The following is a 21,130-nucleotide window of genomic DNA, read 5'->3' as shown; positions in this document are numbered from 1 at the left end:
GTTGGCGGTTGTAAAGCCTGACAAAAGGGACCACGCCGGACATGGATATACCAAGAAACTGGTTGCTTTCATACCAGCTCTCCTGCATGCCTTGAGAAGAGAAGATGTAACAGATATTAATTAATGAATGGCTTAAAGTTTAGGGTCCCCATGGTTTCCACTTTTGTTTGAACACTTGAAAGGAGATTTATATATGTTTTTATCATAATCTCCATGACTAAGCGGTCTAGAATTTTATTAGTATTGCTCTCATGATTCTAATTAAAAAGTTAAGTTTTAATGCAAGATAAGTAAATTAATTTGTGCGCTGTCTAGAATTCAACCTCTCGGGCTCTTAATTAGATCGATGAGATGTTAGTGTTAGATACTTGGAAGGGACAATGTGTGTGTAAAGAACACTAAGTGTTCCAACTAATCCAATTGCCTTAAGATTTTTCGACCACACACCACACCCTCATTTATGAATCCATTACATTAACTCAAACCTATAGAAACATTTTGGGCACACACACCTCCAATTTCAACAAGTGATATTAGACGCTAAATGTCTCATGAGCAAGTATAAAAAAAAAGTCTCTAAAAAAAGATAACAAAAAATTTAAGAGAACGAAATCAATGAAAAAACTATCAATTAATATTAACGGTCAACTAGCATATATTGTGTGTAACAAGCCTCTAAAACTTAGGTAAGACGAATGAGCACAAGTTCACATCTAATAAGTGGTATTCGAGTCTATATATCCATACCTAAATAAAAATAGTCTTAAAAATTAAAAAAAAAATAGTCTCAATAAAAAAAACTATCAATTAATACCAACTAATGTGTTAATTAAGTAATGGGCCTCTAAAACTTGGGTTAAAACGAAGGTTACAACCTTCATGGCATGATGCCAACCCACAAGGGTTCAATGCAGAGATGATTCATTATTGCATAGGCATACATTTTACCCAATAGTCATATATGATATACCTACTCAGCTAACCCATAGTGTCAAGTGACCTCAATAGAGGAAAGTCACGAAAATGGTTTTTGGATTGATTGAGGGGAATTCAAATTTGTACCTTTCTTTAGGAGGTGAAGTTCCAAGTTGGCATCCTAATCTGCATTGATTACAATGTAGCCACCACTAAAACTGTATCTGTAATCAACTTTTCAAAAGGTAATTAGATTACACTTTACATGAGTGGTGGCTAGCAAAAGAACAATTTGAATTCATCAGAGTCCGTTTGGTTATCACCATAAAATTTGACCTTTCAATTTATATCGCCCAATATGGTCTAGAAAACAATAAATCCACGAGAGAATCTAAGCACTTATCATTAACCTCCGATGAATAGAAGAAGGAAACAAAATATCAACTTGTTAGAGATAAAGTTTCCACACGATTGCTGAAATGACACCATTCAATAAAATATAAGAAATTAAATGTATGTTAATCTCACACTATACCACTCCCTAATTCAATTAAATAATAAATTTAGTAATCATTCAAATTATCAATTGAAATAGTGATCTCATGTTTGAGTCTTTATAAACAGTGACGATCCAAGCGTTTCATTTTATAGAGACAGTATATACATATGAATTCAGAGAAATAAAAATAGCACATTAATTATTATTAAAATTTTAAATACATGTCATAATTGTTTTTCATGTTTGGAAACATTGCATAAATTTTTCGTACTCAGAAATTCACATAGTAAAATTTTGCTATGGAGCATATAGTAATACATAACATGTGAACATTAACAATTGACTATGAGTAATAATTCATTCACGGTTCATTTTCTATTCTATCTCATTTCTGCTTATTTTTTTTTACTTTCTATTACATCACATATCATATTACTCTTTTTTTTTCATTTATCTTATTATTTATTTCAAAAAAAAGTGGAAAAAAAAAAGTGTTAACAAAACATCAGTGTTATTAATTGATCAAGCTGTGGGGGCATTTATTAAATGTGTGGTGGCAAGTTATTATATTTTACAAGGAAAATAATGTGGGGCACGAGGTGGGGTCTCGTGCACCAAGCACGAGGCAATTTCTGGCGGTTTCAAACCGCCAGAAATGTGTACCGTATACGGTTATTAAAGCACCGCATTTTAGTAGCGGTTTTAAACCGCTAGAAATGCATTAAATTTGAATTTTTTCCTAGCACCGCAAGTTAGTGACGGTTTAAAACCGCCACTAATTGCTCCTCGTGCACTCTCGTGCCTTAGACCTTCGTACCAAATAGCACTGCTCATTTTACAATACATCAATACACTATTCTATTAATCACAAATCAAAATGATGTGGGGGCATTTGCCCTCCTCCCAACTAAGGTGCATCCGTCCCTGTTTATAAATGCAGTTCCATTAATATTTTATAGGAAATTTTTTGTTGCCGCATAAATATTGCATAGTCCTTATAGAATTGACTCACTAGAGAATTCTTGTATTTTTTTAAAATATTGGATTTATTTATAATTTGTCACAGATTTTGTTTCTGTTCTGGAAATTTAGCCTCTAATTAAGTTACCATTATGTCATTGGCTCCATTACACAACAGGAAAAAAGGTTGATTCGTTATTCCAGATTTGCAACTGTTCTGTTAATGCAGAAAGAGATTCTTCAGTTGTTGCTTGTTCCAACTGAAAAACTGTATATCATTACTCTTTAGACCATCTTGATATGCATGTACAAACAAAGATCCCTGTCACTGTCATAGAACAGTGTAAAGAAAGAAACAGAGCGGGACCCAGTGGCAGTGCTTCATCAGAACTCAGGAGCATGCCATGCAGCATGGCCTCAAATATGAAAATTATTTAATGTCAAGTGTATATTTTTTAGTATCATTACTAATTACTAACTATATAATAATAATAAAAATGTCAACATTAAAGCTAATTTACACATATTAAATAATATAAACTAATGATTTTAATTTCTTTATTTAAAGCATAAAGAATCTCAAATGTAATATCACTATCACAGTATCACTTCATCATTATCACTCTCCTTTTAACTTACTTATCTCATTCTCTTCATCATAATTAAGGCTGGAGATTTGATTCTCAACTATAAAAGTCGAACACATTTTCTAGTTAATCGTGAGTCACTTAGTGTAAAATGTTGCAATAAAGCAATCAGTTATTATTGTTGTCAATTGACAATGAAAAGAAAAACATCACCCACCTTTTTAGTTGCACAAATAATATTCACATGCAAACCAGTATAGTATAGAGCATCCCTTCTGTCTCAAACAGTGTTCTATGAGACAAGTGGGTAATTTGTTTGGACTTTGGGGGTCTTGAAAGTTCAAACAATGAGCACATGGGTGAGACATAAGGGCAGAAGAAGAAGAGTCACCCGTGATGTTGATATGGGCAAGCCAATGCCCATGTTTTCTTCCATTTCAGTGAATAGACCTAAAATTCATTATATCCAAAGGAAAAGAATTCATTGACAAGGCTGTTCTGGGAACCTTGGTACTTGCTACAGCCAATGTGATGTGCCTTTCTCAATGCATTCAATAATTCTTCTGCCAGGATCAGTTGGATATTTCTCTAAGGTTGGTATCTAAGGTGGACTAGCTAAAATAGTGGTTTATGGTGCACCACTAGGTAAAAATAAAAATTCAAATTAAATAGCACTCAAGTAATAATTGGAATGTCTCTTTCTTCCACATTTAGTTTTTAAACCCTAAATCTATGCTCACCACTGTCACAAACCAACCATCCTTAGACCCCAATGCGGTGACGTCGCCAATGCCATAACCACAACCATTATGCATTTCATAATCTAATTTTCTTCTTGGGATCTAGAGTTATAGAGGAAGACGATGATCTGAAGAACTGGTCGTCAGAAACCGAAGAGGAAGACAAAGAACTGAAGAGGAAGACGACAATTTGAGATCCAAAACTTAAGACAAAGACGGAGAATTGGTTGCCAGAAACCGCCGCATCGGCTAAGAACCACCATCACCTCCCACAACCTCTTTGAACCTACACTATCATCTTAATCCCATATATGAACCACAAAGACCCTTCTCCTCAGTCCCAAATCAACCCCCCCTTAGTCACATATCATAACCACCACCAGAACACTAAAACTAGGTAAATACTTGTAAGGATAGCCACCACGCATTGATCTATCACGTTGTCTAACTTCGAATTGGTGTTCTATGGCCAAGGCCAAACCGTGATTTTCGTATTGTACCTATTAATTTTTTCTTTTCAATGAAATAAAAAATAGAGAAGAGAATAACTTAAACTATAAAAATTGAGAATAATCATATGTCTAAAAATGAAATAAAAAGGGAAGATGTGAAATGACTTCAAATGTTTATAAGCTTATTTGGTCTCCATTTATAAATTTCATCTCAAATGAATTGCACAAGTTCCTTCAAAAGGAATACTATGTCGTTTTAGTATTTCAGGTGTATATTACATTATAAAAATGATTTTTAGGTGATATTTATCTTGTTGGAATACTAAAGCAAATTTCTACAAATCTTAAAGAACAATCCAAGAGATAAATTAGATGTCTACTAAATCATTTTCAAGTTCTTGGAAGACAAAGTCAATTAGATGTTCAACATGTTCATGAAGGAGTACAAGAACTTATATTGTAATAAAGTTAAGGTTTCGGTGCCTCTGCTATGGTAGCTACGACTCTACTTATAATTAAATAAATGTTCTAGTTTCTTACAACGATTATCGATATTTATGGAAATGCATCATGGGAGAAATGATTTCATTGTGAGAACAATAGGAGTAACTAAGTTATAATCGTCAAATTTAATTATAAATATTCAAGATTAAAGAATGTGTTTGGGAAAACTGTTAGATTCAATGAAAAAAATTGAGAAAAAAACACATTCAACTTCAATCCAACAATTAGTTGTTCTCTTTTTCGATGGAGGCTCTCTCTCCAATGGTGGCATGCAGAGGTGTTGTGTCTTCGATGGACGCTCTCTATAGCTTCAGAGTTAGATTTTCGGGCAGTCTGTTTTGAAATTGATTGTCTTCAGTTTGTTCGAGGTGGAAGAGATCTTCTCGAGGTGCTTCCTACCTATACTCTATTAGTGATTGTTGTTTGCTTTCTTTCTATTTTACATTGTTGTATTTTTATTTATTTATGAGAATATTGTTGCAAGTTTCTTGGCAAAACAATCTCTCTATGTTGGTTTCAGAGTCTAAATGGAGGAGGTCCTAGATGAGGCTCTTCATTTAGTTCACCATGATGTAATGGTCTTTGTGCCCATATCTATTTAATATTGTTGATTGTCAAAAAAACAATCAGTTGTTATATGAAACTTTGTTTTTCATATATACACATGGTAGTTAAAATCGTGCTCCTACATGTGAGATCGCACGTTCTTATGTGCCGGCCGGCCGCCGCCGTGCTCAATCTCGCCCTCCGACGCAGAAATATGGGATCGCTTAGAAGCGCTTGAATCGACGGGCCGTTTCGAACCCGGATTTGCGTTGTTTGGATGGAAATTGACCTGTTCGCGACCCGGGTAAGTTAAACACTTCAAATTCCATAATTTTCGGGATTCATCCTTCCACCTTCTCCTTGATTCACCCATGATTACGCTCGTTCTGTTTCCATTTAGCCTCGAATCCTTGATTCAGCCATTAATTCCTTAAATCTCTCAACTTCCAAATTCAATTTCAATTAAGCACGTTCTGTTTTGCGTTCTCTGTTATGTTCCCGTTCTTTCTATTTAATTGCGTTATTCTCCTCTTCTCTTCTCACTTCTTAGTCTCTCACCATCAGAACAAGGGTTCTCAACTTCTCCCTTGCTCTAAGTTGCGCACCATCTTCTTAGTCTCTCACCCCTGCTTTAAGTTGCGCACACCATGTCTAGAACAAGGGCTTTAAACCCTGGAGTTGGAGGCTCATCCTCTGGTGTTGGTGTTGCACCTGCTGCCACAAGTGTGGCTGCTACTGCTGCGCCTCCTGTGGTGTTTAGGTCGATGGCTAGGAATGCAAAGGGAAACATAAGCGATGTAGCGTGGAAGCATGGGATTGTAGTGGATGGTTCAAGAAAAATCCAGTGCAAATACTGTCAGAAGGTTATTATAGGAGGAGCTTATAGGTTGAAACATCACCTAGCCTGCACTAACAAGGATGTTGAGCCTTGCATTTTTGTGATTGATCAGGTCAAGATGGAAATGCTTCTGATAATTGTTGGTTTGCAAAAAAAATTGATCAAATTAAAAAGTCCATGTATGAGGAAGAGGAGGAGGAGCAGCTCGAAGTCCAGCCGCTAGTTGGTGAAAAGAGGAAAGACATCGAAACCATGTTCAAGAGGAAGGGAGTTAGCACTCAAGCCACCATCAACAACATTTTCAAGAAGGGGATTAGAGGTGAAGCACACCAAGCAATTTCAAGGTTCTTTTACAACAATGCCATCCCATTTAATGTGCCAAGGAGTGAAGAGTACCTTGAGATGTTTGATTTGGTTGCTAAATATGGCCAGAGGTTCAAGCCTCCATCCTACCATGAAGTTAGGGTCAAATACTTGAAGGAGGAGATTAAGTTGACCCATGCTAAGCTAGAAGAACACAAGGCTGAATGGAAGAAAGTGGGTTGTACCATAATGACGAATGTCTGGACCGACACAAGGAGAAGGACCATAATAATTTTTTTAGTGAACAGCCCCAAGGGAACAATATTCTTGAAGTCCATTGATGCGTCTCATATTACCAAAACAGCTGAAAGGATCTATAAGATGATTGATGATGTAGTTGAGGAGGTTGGGGAGGACAACGTTGTTCAAGTGGTGATGGACAATGCAACCAACTACAAGGCTGCATCCGAGATGTTAATGAAGACCAGAAAGAAGATATATTGGACACCTTGTGCAGCGCATTGTATAGATTTAATGTTGGAGGACTTTGAGAAGAAAATTCTCATCCATACCGAAGCAATTTATAAAGGTAGAAAAATTACAACTTTTATCTATGGGAGACATGCTCTAGTTTCTTTATTGCAGCAACGCACAAAGGGGAGAAACTTAGTGAGATTGGGGCTTACTCGTTTTGCAACTTCATATTTGACATTGGGTTGCCTTAATGATAATAGAGACGGTATGATAAGGATGTTTACCTCAGCAGAATGGAAAACGACCAAGTATGCTAGTCACAAGAAGGGAGATTTATTGAGGATGCTATGTTGGATAAGGAATTTTGGAAGAATGTTGTTTTTGTTTTGAAAGATGCATTTCCATTAATGAAAGTTCTTCGATTGGTTGATTCCGATGATTATGAAAATCCACCAATGGAAAGAATCTATGAAGCAATGGACCAAGCCAAGGAGAAGATGTAAAAGGCTTACAAAGGTGTTGAGGAAAGATAACATTCATCTAATATCTAAGTTCAATTGATTCATGTAACTGTTTAGTTCTGTTGTCTTGAAACTAATTCCATTCTTTATGCTCTTTAGTTATATGTGTAACACCCCGGTTTCTCAACTGAGGAGTCACATTAGTTACCTAACAAAATCTAAGGACTATTTCGTAATCCTAAGAAAACACAATATATTTTTTTCCTTTTCGAAACAGCTGAACATAATTGAATATATAACATAGACTTTATTCAACAACCCGTTCCCGGCATATAATAATAGTGTCTTACAATATCGTAAGCAGGTTTCCAAAATAAGTACGCTCACTGAAACAGTGGCGAAGATAAGGTTTAAACAACAGAGTTTTCAGATGGAGAAAGAAACTCAGACATAGTCCACCAAAAGGAAGAAGCAACTGCTTCATCCACCTTTACACGACCGCCCACGGTCACGGTCTCCAACTCGAACGGCTAAGCTTCAGCAGAAGGCTCACCATCGCCTAATAGCGTTAAGCGCCCAAACAACAAATAGCAAACAGAAAGGGTTAACTCCATGCAACTACCATGTACAAAAGAGAAAATCATGCTATTCGATTTTAATTACCTAGCATGGTAAATAAACTAGCAACATAACTAAACTCATAAATCAACAACTTAACATATAACATCAAATCAGATATCAAAAACTTCAACAGTATAATATCAATTCAGATATCAATAAACCAATAACTAAAATCCAACAACATAGGGTCAGGTGTTAGTTCCCTATAATGCAACTATATGCTACTACCAAAATGGATCGATCAGCAACGTCTCTCAAGACGGGACGATCACGTGGGACAATCACCACCACACCGCCACTTAACGCCACTACGGACGGGACAATCACGTGGGACAATCATCACCACACTGCCACTTTAGGACATCTCGAAAGATGGGACGATCACGTGGGACAATCACCACCACACCGCCACTTTATAACGCCTTAAAAGACGGGACAATCACGTGGGACAATCACCACCACACTGCCACTTTAGGACCAAGCCTTATATGCCAAGTCAATCAACAACAATGCCCAAACCAATGACTTATTCGGAGTAACCACATGTTATTCCTATTATCAACGAACATATCTCAATTCAATTGCATACCAACTCAGTTCAATGACAGAAACCAGTAAACGGCCGAAGCCTCTCAGAAATCGGAGACACACGTCTCAATAAGTTCACTCGGCCGAAGCCTCCAGAAAACATTTGGCACAAGCCTCAGAAACAATCAATATAAGCAAGCATACAACATTGCAAGCATAATAATCATAATCCAATGCCAATCAATATAAACATCTTCATCTCAAACGCATGCAGTGCGATAAAAGCAGGCAAGACTCAAATACGCGCTAAAACAAGGAAACACAATCATCAACACAAGCCCTACTAGAAGTAACACTATCTAATAACGCTAATCGAAACCGGAAAGAAAGCTTTTAAAGCTTCAGAGTTCCTCTTAAGGCACGAATTGACAACAGAACTTCGTTCGCTAAAACGAGCATAACTCGAGCTACAGAACTCGGAATGACACGAAACCAGCGCCAAAATTTCGACAATCGAAAGAGCTACGCAATGACTCAGGTCATAGAGACCCAAAAATGATTTTTTGGACACGGTACCCTAAGCAATAAGTTTCGGCCACTATGTAAAATAGGGTTTCCGAACTTTTTCTTCGATCTAAATCGATTCCTAGGTATTCTTAGGCGATATCTAAGCCAGGGAAACTCTCAGAAAAATTATCGAATCGAAAACTGTCGCAGGGGTATCTTGGCCAATATTTTTAGCTCGGAAACTCAAAATCAGAATTTCGAAAAACAAATTAGATGGGGTTGATACCAACGACGATTATGACGACTAATCTTACTAACGCTAAGCTCAGTCGAGGGTTTTAAGCCCAAAGGACGGAACTTTAGCCAAAAATGGGTATTATGAGCAGAATTGAAACTCGGCGGCAATTCGGCAAGAATCAGCGAAATGTAATCCGCTAAACATGCTCTTGGGCACGCAGGGAATAAGTTTAGATAGAGAGATGAAGTTATTTGGATAGTTTTGCAAAAAGCTCAAAACTTAGAGCACAGAAAAGCATAGAGAAAAGCGACAGAACTTACGATCAGAAGTAAGGATTAGCATCAGTACCTCGATGTCGATCCCACGCAACTGGAATCAGGACGATTGAACAAGAAACGAGAAATCGGCTCGGAATCCTCTTGCTCCTCCTTGCTCTCGGCCAACTTGGGGAAAAAGTGAGGAATTGTGGACTGATGATGATTTTGAAGGAGAAATGGTGGTGATTAGTATATTTATGTCTTGTGTTGTCAACATATATATAGGTGAATGAAATGGAAAGATATGTACCAAGGATCAGATAAGGTTGGATTTGTGGAGGGATAAGGATGGATAGATATTTTGTAAAGATATTTTGAGAAGATATTTTGTAAAGATATTTTGTAAAGATATTTTGAGAAGATATTTTGTAAACCGGTACAGATTTGTTTAGATATCGGAGGATTTAACTCATAGAGTTAAGATAAAAATATAAGAGTAATATATTATTATATCAAAAATTATGGGGAACTCTATGAAATGATAAAATATAAATCTGAATCACTTTGAGCAAAATAAAATGATCTATGAGCCAAGAAATGAGTAGAAACTGAGCTAAAGAATAATTGTGAAACAATTAGAGCAAATATGACGTCGTCATATTATGCGTCTGAGCTAAGTACAATTTATAGGAAATGGAAAACGCGGAAAAATGAAAATTTCGCGATTCCGATTTTTTCTGCACATTCCTCCGTGAATCCTAAGATAGGTTATGGCGGCAGAATTCCAAAACTCAAAAGAGGTTTCTTGGAATTAAGGTAGACAATCCAAAGTCGGTGTAAATCTATTTTACCCGAAAAACTACTTTTTACAGTGAATGTCGGATGGGAAAACTTCTTTCTGAAGAAAGATTGGAAGCATCGAAAGAAATGGGTGTACGTGTGTGGAATCTTCGTTTGAAGCTCCGAATAGAAAAAGTCTTCATCAACCGTCTATTCTAGGTTTCTTGAGCTATCAGGGTTTTAGTTTCGGCAAACCTCCGAGAATTAGAATCGGACGTTCGTACATCTCAGGGTTTCGTATCGAAACGCTTGTCATGGAAGGATTTAGAGAATTTCTAACATTTCTCTGAAGATTTTTGGAATTAGTTTCCATCGTGTCTTTAAGTGCGAATTAGTCGTTTACTGACGCTCTCGTCCTAGGTATAATCGAATACTACTTGTGCTATAAACTATATCGACTATAATACTATTCTTAGTCATTTCCTGAACTTTCTTCTTCATAATATTACTCCAACCATCAAACGAAAGTCAAGTTCCTCTCACGCTGACACAAAATCCTATGCGTGAGTTGGAAATTAATTATTTATTTAATTCTAAAATCCCGGGTCTTACAATATGCCTCTGCGGAACATCATTGATGATAGATGGGATAAACAACTCCACAGACCTTTGCATGCTGTTGGTTATTTTCTTAATCCTCAATTACACTATACACCTGGATTTACTATTCATCTTGAGGTTAGAGATGGGTTGTTTGATGCCATAGCAAGGATGTTGCCTGACATTCAAGATCAAGTCAAGATTGCTGTTCAAATGGCTTGTTTCACTAATAAACATGGCCATTTTGGCAAACCGCTTAAGCAACAGTTATGCAGAAGAGTCCAATAGATTGTGGACGATTTTTTGGGGATGAAACTCCATAGCTTAAAAAGTTTGTTCTTCGTGTCTTAAGCTTGACATGTAGCTCTTCCGGGTGTGAGCGTAACTGGAGTGCTTTCGAAATGGTAAGATCTCAATTAGAATTTGAATTGACTATGTATTACATATTCTGTACTTAGCTTATTTGTGCTTGGGTTGAATGTTTGTCTAGGTCCACACAAAGAGAAGGACTAGATTGAAGCAAACAAACAATGAATGATGTCATCTTTGTTGTGGCTAACTCCAAATTGGGTAAGAAGAAGCAAGCTAGGAGGAGTGATGAACTAACTATTGATGACATCTCATCTGATGATGACTGGATTGTGGAGCAAAACAATAATGAAGATGGTACAAATGAGGCTGAGGATGATTTGATTCGAGAAATACTTGGAGAAGATGTTGGTGAACATCCTCTAGATGATGTGGATGGTGAAGAAAATGAAGATGAAGCTTCATTTGAAGATGATTCTCAAGATTTTAATGTGAATGTTTTGCTAGATTAGATTTTGATGCCTTAAGACTTTTGGATATGGAGACTTTGAGTTGTTAATTTGTTATGTTGTCTTTGGATTTGGAGTTATTTTGTGTTTTGATGTCTTATGTTTTGAGTTTGGATTTGAAGTTATTTTGAGTTTGATGTCTTATGTTATGAGTTAGTATTTTACATATATATGAATTTTTACGCATATATATATATATATATTTATCAATAAGTAGGATCTTACGAGTCGTGTTATGATCTTCCTTTTACGATATTTTACTCCCCACTCAATTCCAAGTAGAATCTCGATTTTCACTACCATGTATTTACATGTTCACACAGCTCATGTATGAAATAACACACAGTTCACACACAGGACATGTTCAACACGATGCCCGCAATTTTCATCTAATTTAATTTTTTATAGCTGAGAATCAAAGAAATCAGAGGAAAGTTATTTTAATCAACCAATCATAGCTAGCTTCAGAACCTATGCAAACAATACAACTCTGAAAATAAAGCTTGGATTTATTGAGTTCTGGTAAAATGTTTTGACAAAAAGAAGAGAAAAGTATGTTTTGACAAAAAGAAGAGAAAGGAGACAATGATAACGACAACGATAACCTAACTAAAGCCAATTGCTGCTAGTTTATTCAATCAAATTAAATTTAGACCGTTACTTGGCTCAAGAATATCTTCACCATTAAAACCTGTTTTTCTAATTGTACTTTTCTAGCCGTTTCAACATTGTTGGTTGATTAATTTCCTTCACGTGTTTTTTCAATTTTATCGCTAGATCTATATGTCAATATACAAAATTGACTAAAATCTCAACTCATATAACACCAACAATGTCCAACATATTACTCAAAAAAAAAAAAACAATGTCCAACATAATCCATAGATATCTAAATTATTTAAGTATTTAGTTGAAAGTTCTATCTTTAAACAGTGTAGTATGTATATATAATATTTTATTGATAGAAATATTTATACTCACTTAATATAATATCAGAATCTATTTTTCGATGAAGCAAAAAAAAATATGATATCAGAATCTTAAGATAATTAGTCTAATCGTTGATCGCTATGATAGGTTAGGGAAAAAAAACAACTCTTCAAAATATTACTACTTAAAATATTTGGTTCAAATTTTGTTCCCCAAGAAAGAAAGTGTGTTATAACTTATAATCTTGTAGCTAATTTTCCAACCCAAAAAAAAGAAAGAAAGTTTGTTATAGATTTATGGTTTATGACTTATTAAAAACATTTTTTTTTCCAATTGAAGAACATGATTTTTTTTCAAAGGAACATGAATTTTTCATTTTTTGCATGAAGTCATTATATTTGTTTGTAAATTTTACAAGGCTATTAATTAATTTGAATGGATATAATCAAATTATTAACTAACCCAAAAAAAGTTCTCTAAATGATCCATGTGAGTTACTAACCCACAACCCAATGGACCAATAAGATTTTTTATAAATAAATAAATAAATAAATAAAATATATAAATTTCAACTTACTTATCTTCAATGTGATTGGATCATGCGTTATTTAACCCAAATTTTTTCATGAGTCATTGTAGAACCCAAAAAATATAAATTTGAGAATGAGATAATCTTCTATAAATTAATTTGAATGGATATAATCTTTTTTTTGTGATTTGGAAAATTGATACAATCAAATTATTAACTATAAATTAAACATTACTTTTGAGATTATATTTATTCAAATTCAGACTCCATGATTCTATCTTTGTGTAGTCAGTTTAGTTGGGTTTTATATCTTTCTTGGCAGAAAAACAGATTTTCTTATTACATTTAAAATGAATTATACTAAATTCTATTTATTCTATTAGCTTGGCTAATATTCGTACACCAAAAGAAGATTTCTTTAAGCCTTTTTTAAAGAAAAAAATAATCCGCAATATGAACACTTGAACTTGTATCATTGACTCTTCGTTCAGAAGTTAATTTAAAATTAAAAATACAATTCCGCATAGTAAAAAGTCATAATAATATTGCAACATGAAAGGCTAATTCGGTGTATTTTTTCAAATATCAAGGTAGCCGCCAGGTGTCGCAAAATAAAAAGTAAATGTTGCCAGGTATGTCTCACTACCTGGCTAAAACAAGAGTATCACATACATCATTCAAATTTAATTTAATAATGGATTCCCTATCTGCCAATGACTCTTCATTAGCCACCAAACCCCAACAAATGGTCACAAATTTGAAATTCCATCCATATACTAGTATTATTTAATTTTAGTATGTACAACTATACAAAACATATTTCATTCAACATTTTTTTTTACAAGAGGAATGCTTACATTCAACATTTAAATGACAAATGTTTCAAAATAAAAATAAAAATAAAAGTTAAAGCCAACACATTCATTAGGGTTGCATTAGTAAGAACATATCACCTTTCATCAAAATATTGTGTGTTGATTTTTTTTATTAAGTGTGTTGAATTTTTGTTGCTGATCTAAGAATTGTATTAGTAGCCTATAATTTTAGAGGCGTGCTCTAAACTATGGTGATGTTTAAAGTCAAATTTACTATTAAAAATTAAAACAAAACATTTAAATGAGGAAACTATGAAAAGTTGAATTTACTTACTAGGTAAATGTATAGCAGATAGCATTGAGCCTATTCATTTACTTAGATAGCATAGTATAAAAGATTTATTAATGAGTTTTTTTTTTTCCTTTTCATTCTTTAGATTTAATTGTCCAACCATTTATTTACGGGATAGAATCACCGTGTCATCCCATTTAATTTTTTTTATATAGAAAAGATAAATTGTAAAATCTGGAATTGATTCTTGGATCTTTCCCACCTAACCTATATGTCACATAGTAGTTCTTATCAAATGAGTTATCATTCGGAGACATCCAATTCTACATCGGAAAGATAAATTGCACTCGCCATAAATCGATCTCTGAATCACCCCTACGCAACTCATATATCATGTAGCTCCTATTACTTAAGCTATCCGACGGGCACCATTTAGTTTGAAAACTTGATATTTGAAAAGCCAATTTAAAAAAAAAATTTATTTTAGTTTTTAAATAAAGAGAGTGAGGAAGAAAAACAGGAAGAAGAGAAGAGAGGAGAAGGGAGAAGAAAAAGGGAAGAGAAGATGGGAAGAAGCACAAGCCATGATTCACACATTCAAACCGTTTGAATAATAACCCATCGGAGACTGAGAGGACCTTTTCTTCTCACCGGAACCCTAACCAACCACCACCGTAATCCATGGCACTCTCCTCCGCCACCGCCACACAATCCCTCCGGCGACACTAAACTTCCTCTCCCGCCGCCGCCGGTAATGGCTCACGCGCCACCGGCCGAGAACCCAATGCAACACCGTCTCGGCTGGATACACGATTCACACCCCTGTCTCTCTCTGTTCTAACCAACTGACAGATTTGTTCGGGCGATCGCAACTAACTGCCCGTCCCGGAGAGATTCTTCGGTGGCGGTTATGGCGAAGGGAGGGCAGTTTTTCTTCGAGAAGCTTCGGAGATGCGTTCGAACGGTTTTCTTCGTGGTGGCATTGGTGACGTCGCTGGTGGTTACGTCGCTGCCGGTGGTGGTGGCCGTTGTCGACGTTCTGGTTCCATGCGTTTTGATCTCGAATTTCACTTGCATCAGATGCTACGGAGTGACGGAGCATTTTCGTCGCTACGCTTTCAAGAGCTCCTTGACCGATATTCCTCTGGTTTCACTCATGAGATCTCTCATCATTCTCTGTATGCTTCAATCTTCATTCCCTCCTTTTTCTCTCTGATTGTCAATTTGTGTTGTTGTTCTCAATTGGGTTGTTTTTCTGTGTTGAATTGATTTTGCAGGTGTTTATTCAATTTGTGATGCTCCTGCACTATCACATGGTCCTTACCTGGGTACTGTGACTCTGTGTTCCATTCTCTCAACTGTTCTCCTTTCAGTGAAGACTTGTGTTTTCACTGTGAATTCTCAGATTGAAGCAGAAGCTTCAGCTTCCCTCAAGAGGCAGAGGCTCCATTTGAAGAAGTCATGGGGGATGCCTGTGTTATTTCTTTCATCAGTTGTGTTTGCCCTTGGCCACATTGTGGTTGCTTACAGAACCAGCTGCAGGGCACGGCGAAAGCTCTTGTTTCACCGAGTTGACCCTGAAGCTGTAAGCTTAGAATAGCTCTATAGTCTCTTTGTGATTTCTCAGGCTACTGCTTATGGTGCTTCTGTTGTGTAACTTCATTTTGAATTTCTGAAATTGACAAGAATTTTTTTGGTGGATAATAGCATGTTTGGTTTCATGATCTAGACAGAATCCAAGGTACAATAAACCAGAAGTTAGGACTTATAGCTTCTAACCAGTGATTCTTGATGATTTCGGATTTTACCATGGAACCAAACATGCTATCATGCATGTATGATTATATTAACTTGTTTATGCTTAAACAGGTCCTATCATGCAAAAATGTTTTCTCTAGCTATCAGAAGGTCCCGCGGTCTCCTACTCCTTCTGAGGGGAGGACCCCAAAAAGTGACGGTGAAATGAGGCGGAGACCTTTTGGGGCAGCTCGCAATGAAGAATTGCTGGTCAGATTACTTGCAGACTCAGACAGCATATTCATTACACGCCAAGGACTTACTCTCCATTACAAGCTCAAGTTACCGGGTTCATCTCTGCATCCTCTGTCCTCAACTTCCTGCGCTGAATCGAGTTCAAGTTGCAGCGCTTCATCCATGGCTGAAGTGTTGGCAAAATCTGATAGACAGTCGCTAAGTATGCCTCCGAAAATGCAGCCAAAGCTGTGCCGGAGCTATAGCAATCAACTCAATGTCTCTTCTTTATATGATCCTCTATTAGATAGTCACAGTCATAAAACTTCTGAAGATATCCCTGTTTTTCGTCTAGATGGTATTTGTGAAGAAAATGAAATTAGTAAATTGGATTCTTCGTCTCCGGAGAAACCTTTTGAAAGTATTAGCCAATTAGGTATTGTTTTAATACATGGTTTTGGTGGAGGAGTCTTCTCTTGGAGGCATGTAATGGAATCTCTAGCTCTGCAGAGTAATTGCAGAGTTGCTGCATTCGATAGACCTGGTTGGGGATTAAGTTCAAGGCCACGCCGAGAGGACTGGGAGGAAAAAGAATTGCCTAATCCTTATAAGCTTGAAAGTCAGGTGATTATTATTTACCATTGGTGCAAGCAGTATTAAAAGACATTTTGTTATTTTAATCATCCCAGTATTGAACTCTTGATCAAACAAGTATTAAAGGCAAATGTCATGCTTGTTATCTTTTAAATAGAGAGTCAACTTCTGGCTTCCAATCCTAGATCTTGTTCAATGTTGCATATCTGATATTCTTATTAATTTTTCTTTAGTGGACTCAAGGTTTATCTAAGTTAGATGTCATGGATTACTGAACCTTGTAAAGTAGAGGGGAAAAATCAAATAGAAAGGAGACAGGAAGCATGGACATTTGATAGGGTAGCCCTTTTTCTATTTCTTTATGGTGTTTGTGTTCAATGCCATAAATTTCGCAAAAATACTAGTAACACTAAAAAGCGAATTTGGTTTTTTTGTGAAGACTTAATAATAGTGTGTTGGAAACAGCATATTTAAAAGTGCCATTCTTCTAATTTTTATATATTATGTTATATTATATTATATACACAAATATATATTAAGTCAATAATATATATTGTATATTAAATTTTCATTTTTTTGATCCAGGTTTCATCTGATATCTGATAGATTTGGTTTTTTCAGGTTGATCTGCTTTTATCATTCTGTTCTGAGATTGGATTTTCCTCAGTGGTTTTAATCGGTCATGATGACGGAGGCTTGCTTGCTCTTATGGCTGCACAAAGAGCTCAAACGTCAATGAATTATTTCAATGTGAATATTTTTTTCTTCCTTGTTTTTGGGTTAGTAGATGACTTGTTACTTTGATAATTTATTTTCTTAATCTATTTTTCCACCCCAATTCAGGTTACTGTAAAAGGGGTTGTATTGCTAAATGTCAGCTTGTCAAAGGAAGTGGTTCCTTCCTTCGCAAGAATCCTGCTGCATACCTCACTTGGAAAGAAGCATTTGGTTCGCCCTCTACTAAGGACGGAAATTACTCAAGTGGTGAATCGGCGTGCTTGGTACAATGCCACCAAACTAACAACAGAAGTTTTGACTCTCTATAAGGTATGTTTGTCGCTTAAGCTATATATGTACATAATCTAAAAGAACTGCTCATTTCTTTGTAAGTTTCAATCTGTGTACTGAAGGTATTAAATTGTATGGTATGAACTCAATAGTAAACGATACTTGGTAGTTGCCTTAGTTAATAATCAAACCTAGAGCTAAATTTCGTATAGTGTGCTTTGACAAATTGATAGCGCCAAACAAGTAACAACTCTCATGATTTGGTTCTGCTTTGATCAGGTGTTTAGATGGTGAGTAAATCTACAATTTTCTTGTGGGAGCATGGCTGAAATTTTTCAAATCAATTTTTGTTTCCAAACATTGCAATTTAGGCTGCAAAAGTTTTACATGAACTTTTTGTCTGTCTTCAACTTTCCTTTGTAACTTTAACAGAGCATCATTTCTGGATTCATATTTTTATTGGCTTGTTTTATATATGACCATCCTTATGTGTTTTCAGGCTCCACTATCTGTTGAAGGATGGGATGAAGCACTTCATGAGATTGGTAAGTTATCATCTGAAACCATCCTTTCAGCAAAAATTGCAGAATCATTGCTGCAAGCTGTAGAAAACATTCCAGTGTTAGTTATTGCTGGTGCCGAAGATTTGCTCGTCTCCTTAAAAACTAGTCAAGCTATGGCCTCAAAATTTAAAAATTCTGTAAGTGTTATTCTTTTCACCATCTTCTTATACATTCTTGAGGAAGCTTGTAAATTCTGCATGTAGTTGTATGAATGAAACACCTATACTTGTATTCTCTTTACGTATTGTATTGGATACATATCCAACTCCGATACTTATGGATATGTCACCAATACTTGTTTGTGGCCTATCTCATTTCTTTTTAAAATGTCTAACTATGATACTAATCGTGGTTGTATGTATTTTAGCTGTATTGATTTTTGTAGCCCATTTCAATCCATGATTTTTTCATATTCACATGACTTCATGTGTGATTGACTTCATGTGTGATTTTAAAACTTGCAGCATAATTCCGTTCTTTCATAGATATGTTTACTGATTAATTGTAATTTCCTTTAATTATTTTTTTTATTCCAAAGTTCAAACTTCAAACACATTATTATCCAACTGAAATCATATACTAGTTTTGTAAATAATTATGTTGTCTGTTTGAACTTTTGGAAATGAAATTATATACTTATTATGTTTTATGAAAATTTATTGTACATATCTATATAGATATCCTAGTTACGTCGTGTCACATATTTTTCAAGAATAGTTGTGTACTTGCATCGCTGTATAGGTATCCGAAACCTGTATCATATCAGTGCATTATTGTATCTAAATACTTTGAGCAATCCAAATCCATTTATCCAGTTTGCTACCCTCTGTTTTTAGTTTCCCAGGCATTAGTATAATCTTTGAAGTATAATCAAGTTTCTAAAGCTTCTCTTCTCATTTTATATGCAGAGACTGGTTGCAATATCTGAATGCGGCCATTTGCCCCATGAAGAGTGTCCAAAGGCATTGCTTGCAGCTATATCACCCTTCATTAGTAGACTCCTGCTTGCATCTGACTTGCAAAGCCAATAGATCCATTTCTTTTAAAGGATTTTAGATAGTTTTCTTTTTGTAGACTCTGGTCTTCCTTCTTCTTTTGCCGTCTTTTGATTTCTTTCTTTCTTCTGTTTCTTTCTATGCAATATTACTTCAAGAGAAAGAGGCCAAAGGGTCATCTATTCTCTGGGGGTGTTTTTGACATGGTAGGTCTAGGGGGTTTTAAGCTGTATTTTCTTCACTTTTTCCACCCTGTTTAGCTGTTACCATCATGTTTGTTTCTGATGCTTGTAGTTGTCATTTCCCACGAAAAGAAAGCTAGGCTTGTATACATTTGTAAATTAATAATCAGACTGAGAATGGCTTGCTGAACGAAATTTATTCAACTCCAAACTTTTTTGAGCGCATTTTCATCATACTCATTACAGTCTTAACTCTTAAGACATGGTAGTCACACATACAATAATAAGCCCTGGTCAGGACATACAGAAAACTACCATGATTGTTGCCATGTTGGTTACATAGGCTTAAAAATTATTAATAGAAATGATACCTGGTGCTCGATTATAGAACTATCATATGGAACATCTATACTTTTCTGTAGCCTCTGTAAGCTTTCCTCATGAGGTTTGGAAATTTTCAATATTGTTGTTGCATAATTATAAAAATAGTGATTGGTATAAAAAATAAGTAAAGGTGTTCCATAATTGGATATGGAGTTCAAGTATCTTGGCAACCCAAAACATGGTTAGACAACAATTTATTAGCTATACGACAAAACCCCTGACTTTGTGGGGATAGAGGAGGAACATTTGCAGGACAAACCAACCATTTGAAAGGTTTATTGCACCAGAAGTAATCACAAAGCCAATGGAACCGTAAGACCATTCACAATGGTTAAACAACAAAAGTTTTGTTTACCCCTTTTCTACCCCACTTTTTCTCTTCCCAACACTCCACATCATCTTCTCTCTCCTCTTCAACAAACTCTCAACAATTACCCACTCCAATGGTTTTCTCTCTCAACACCCTACCCCACCACTCACCCTATCCCACCACTTTTTTATTTCATATTTTTATTTAATTTAATTTTTTTGTTTTTATTATTTACATAAAATTACAATTATTGTTTTAAATTAAATTAAATAATAAACACTTAACAATTTTTTTTTTAATATAGACAATAATTTATTTTATTTCCTTAACTAAAAAATGGAAGACGACAAACGAAGCACACAATAATTTATTTTATTTTCTTAACTTAAAATGCAAGACAACAAACTAAGCACACAACACACAAATAACCGGAGCTAGCACGATACAAATCATCTTCCATCACGAAGCATTTGCAAACTTTGTCCATATGTGCTTCACTAGATCTGCTTGCAGTTCGTGATGAACGTTCGAATCACGCAACTCGGATCTAGCACGCACATGATTTGCAAAAGCGGGTAACACCTCGGTCGAGTATGGTTGCGGTGTACTAGATCCACCTTCCCCAGATTGCTCAAAATCGGTCCAACATTGAGCATATGTATCTCGTTCATCCTCAACAATCATATTATGTAATATGATGCATGACCTCATAATGATACCCAAATCAGCTATGTCCCACAAACGAGCTGGTTCACGGATGATTTTAAAACGAGCTTGAAGAACTCCAAATGCACGTTCGATGTCCTTTCGACATCCCTCCTGAACTTGTGCAAACAACTTGTCGGGTTCACTTTGAGGAAGTCTAATCGATTTGACGAAAGTTGGATAAGAAGGGTAGATACCATCAGCTAGATAGTATGCCATATTAT

The 21,130-nt window shown here is 35.6% G+C and overlaps 1 protein-coding gene and 1 pseudogene across 1 annotated transcript; both read left to right on the top strand.

The window, feature by feature from the left end:
- The first annotated feature begins 5,850 nt into the window (after positions 1–5,850).
- Positions 5,851–11,631, top strand: LOC130744705 (uncharacterized; annotated as a pseudogene).
- A 3,068-nt stretch (positions 11,632–14,699) lies between these two features.
- Positions 14,700–19,711, top strand: LOC130745837 (uncharacterized). The gene is made up of 7 exons (XM_057598243.1): positions 14,700–15,372; positions 15,472–15,779; positions 16,064–16,789; positions 17,381–17,509; positions 17,603–17,806; positions 18,267–18,467; positions 19,239–19,711. The coding sequence occupies exons 1-7, from the start codon at positions 15,105–15,107 to the stop codon at positions 19,359–19,361; spliced, it is 1,959 nt and encodes a 652-aa protein (XP_057454226.1). The 5' UTR covers positions 14,700–15,104; the 3' UTR covers positions 19,362–19,711.
- Positions 19,712–21,130: the final 1,419 nt, after the last annotated feature.

The sequence above is a fragment of the Lotus japonicus genome, chromosome 3 (assembly GCF_012489685.1).
Source record: "Lotus japonicus ecotype B-129 chromosome 3, LjGifu_v1.2".
NCBI classification, from domain to species: Eukaryota; Viridiplantae; Streptophyta; class Magnoliopsida; order Fabales; family Fabaceae; genus Lotus; species Lotus japonicus.
Note: the sequence above shows the minus strand (reverse complement) of the source record. Positions and strands in the feature narration are given on the sequence as shown.

What these genes read in the sequence shown, in the direction of transcription:
- LOC130745837 (XM_057598243.1), top strand. Translation starts at nt 15,105, where the DNA reads ATGGCGAAGGGAGGGCAGTTTTTCTTCGAGAAGCTTCGGAGATGCGTT. An exon ending in ACCGAGTTGACCCTGAAGCT is followed by an intron (nt 15,780 to 16,063) that starts GTAAGCTTAGAA and finishes ATGCTTAAACAG; the next exon opens with GTCCTATCATGCAAAAATGT. An exon ending in CGTCAATGAATTATTTCAAT is followed by an intron (nt 17,510 to 17,602) that starts GTGAATATTTTT and finishes ACCCCAATTCAG; the next exon opens with GTTACTGTAAAAGGGGTTGT.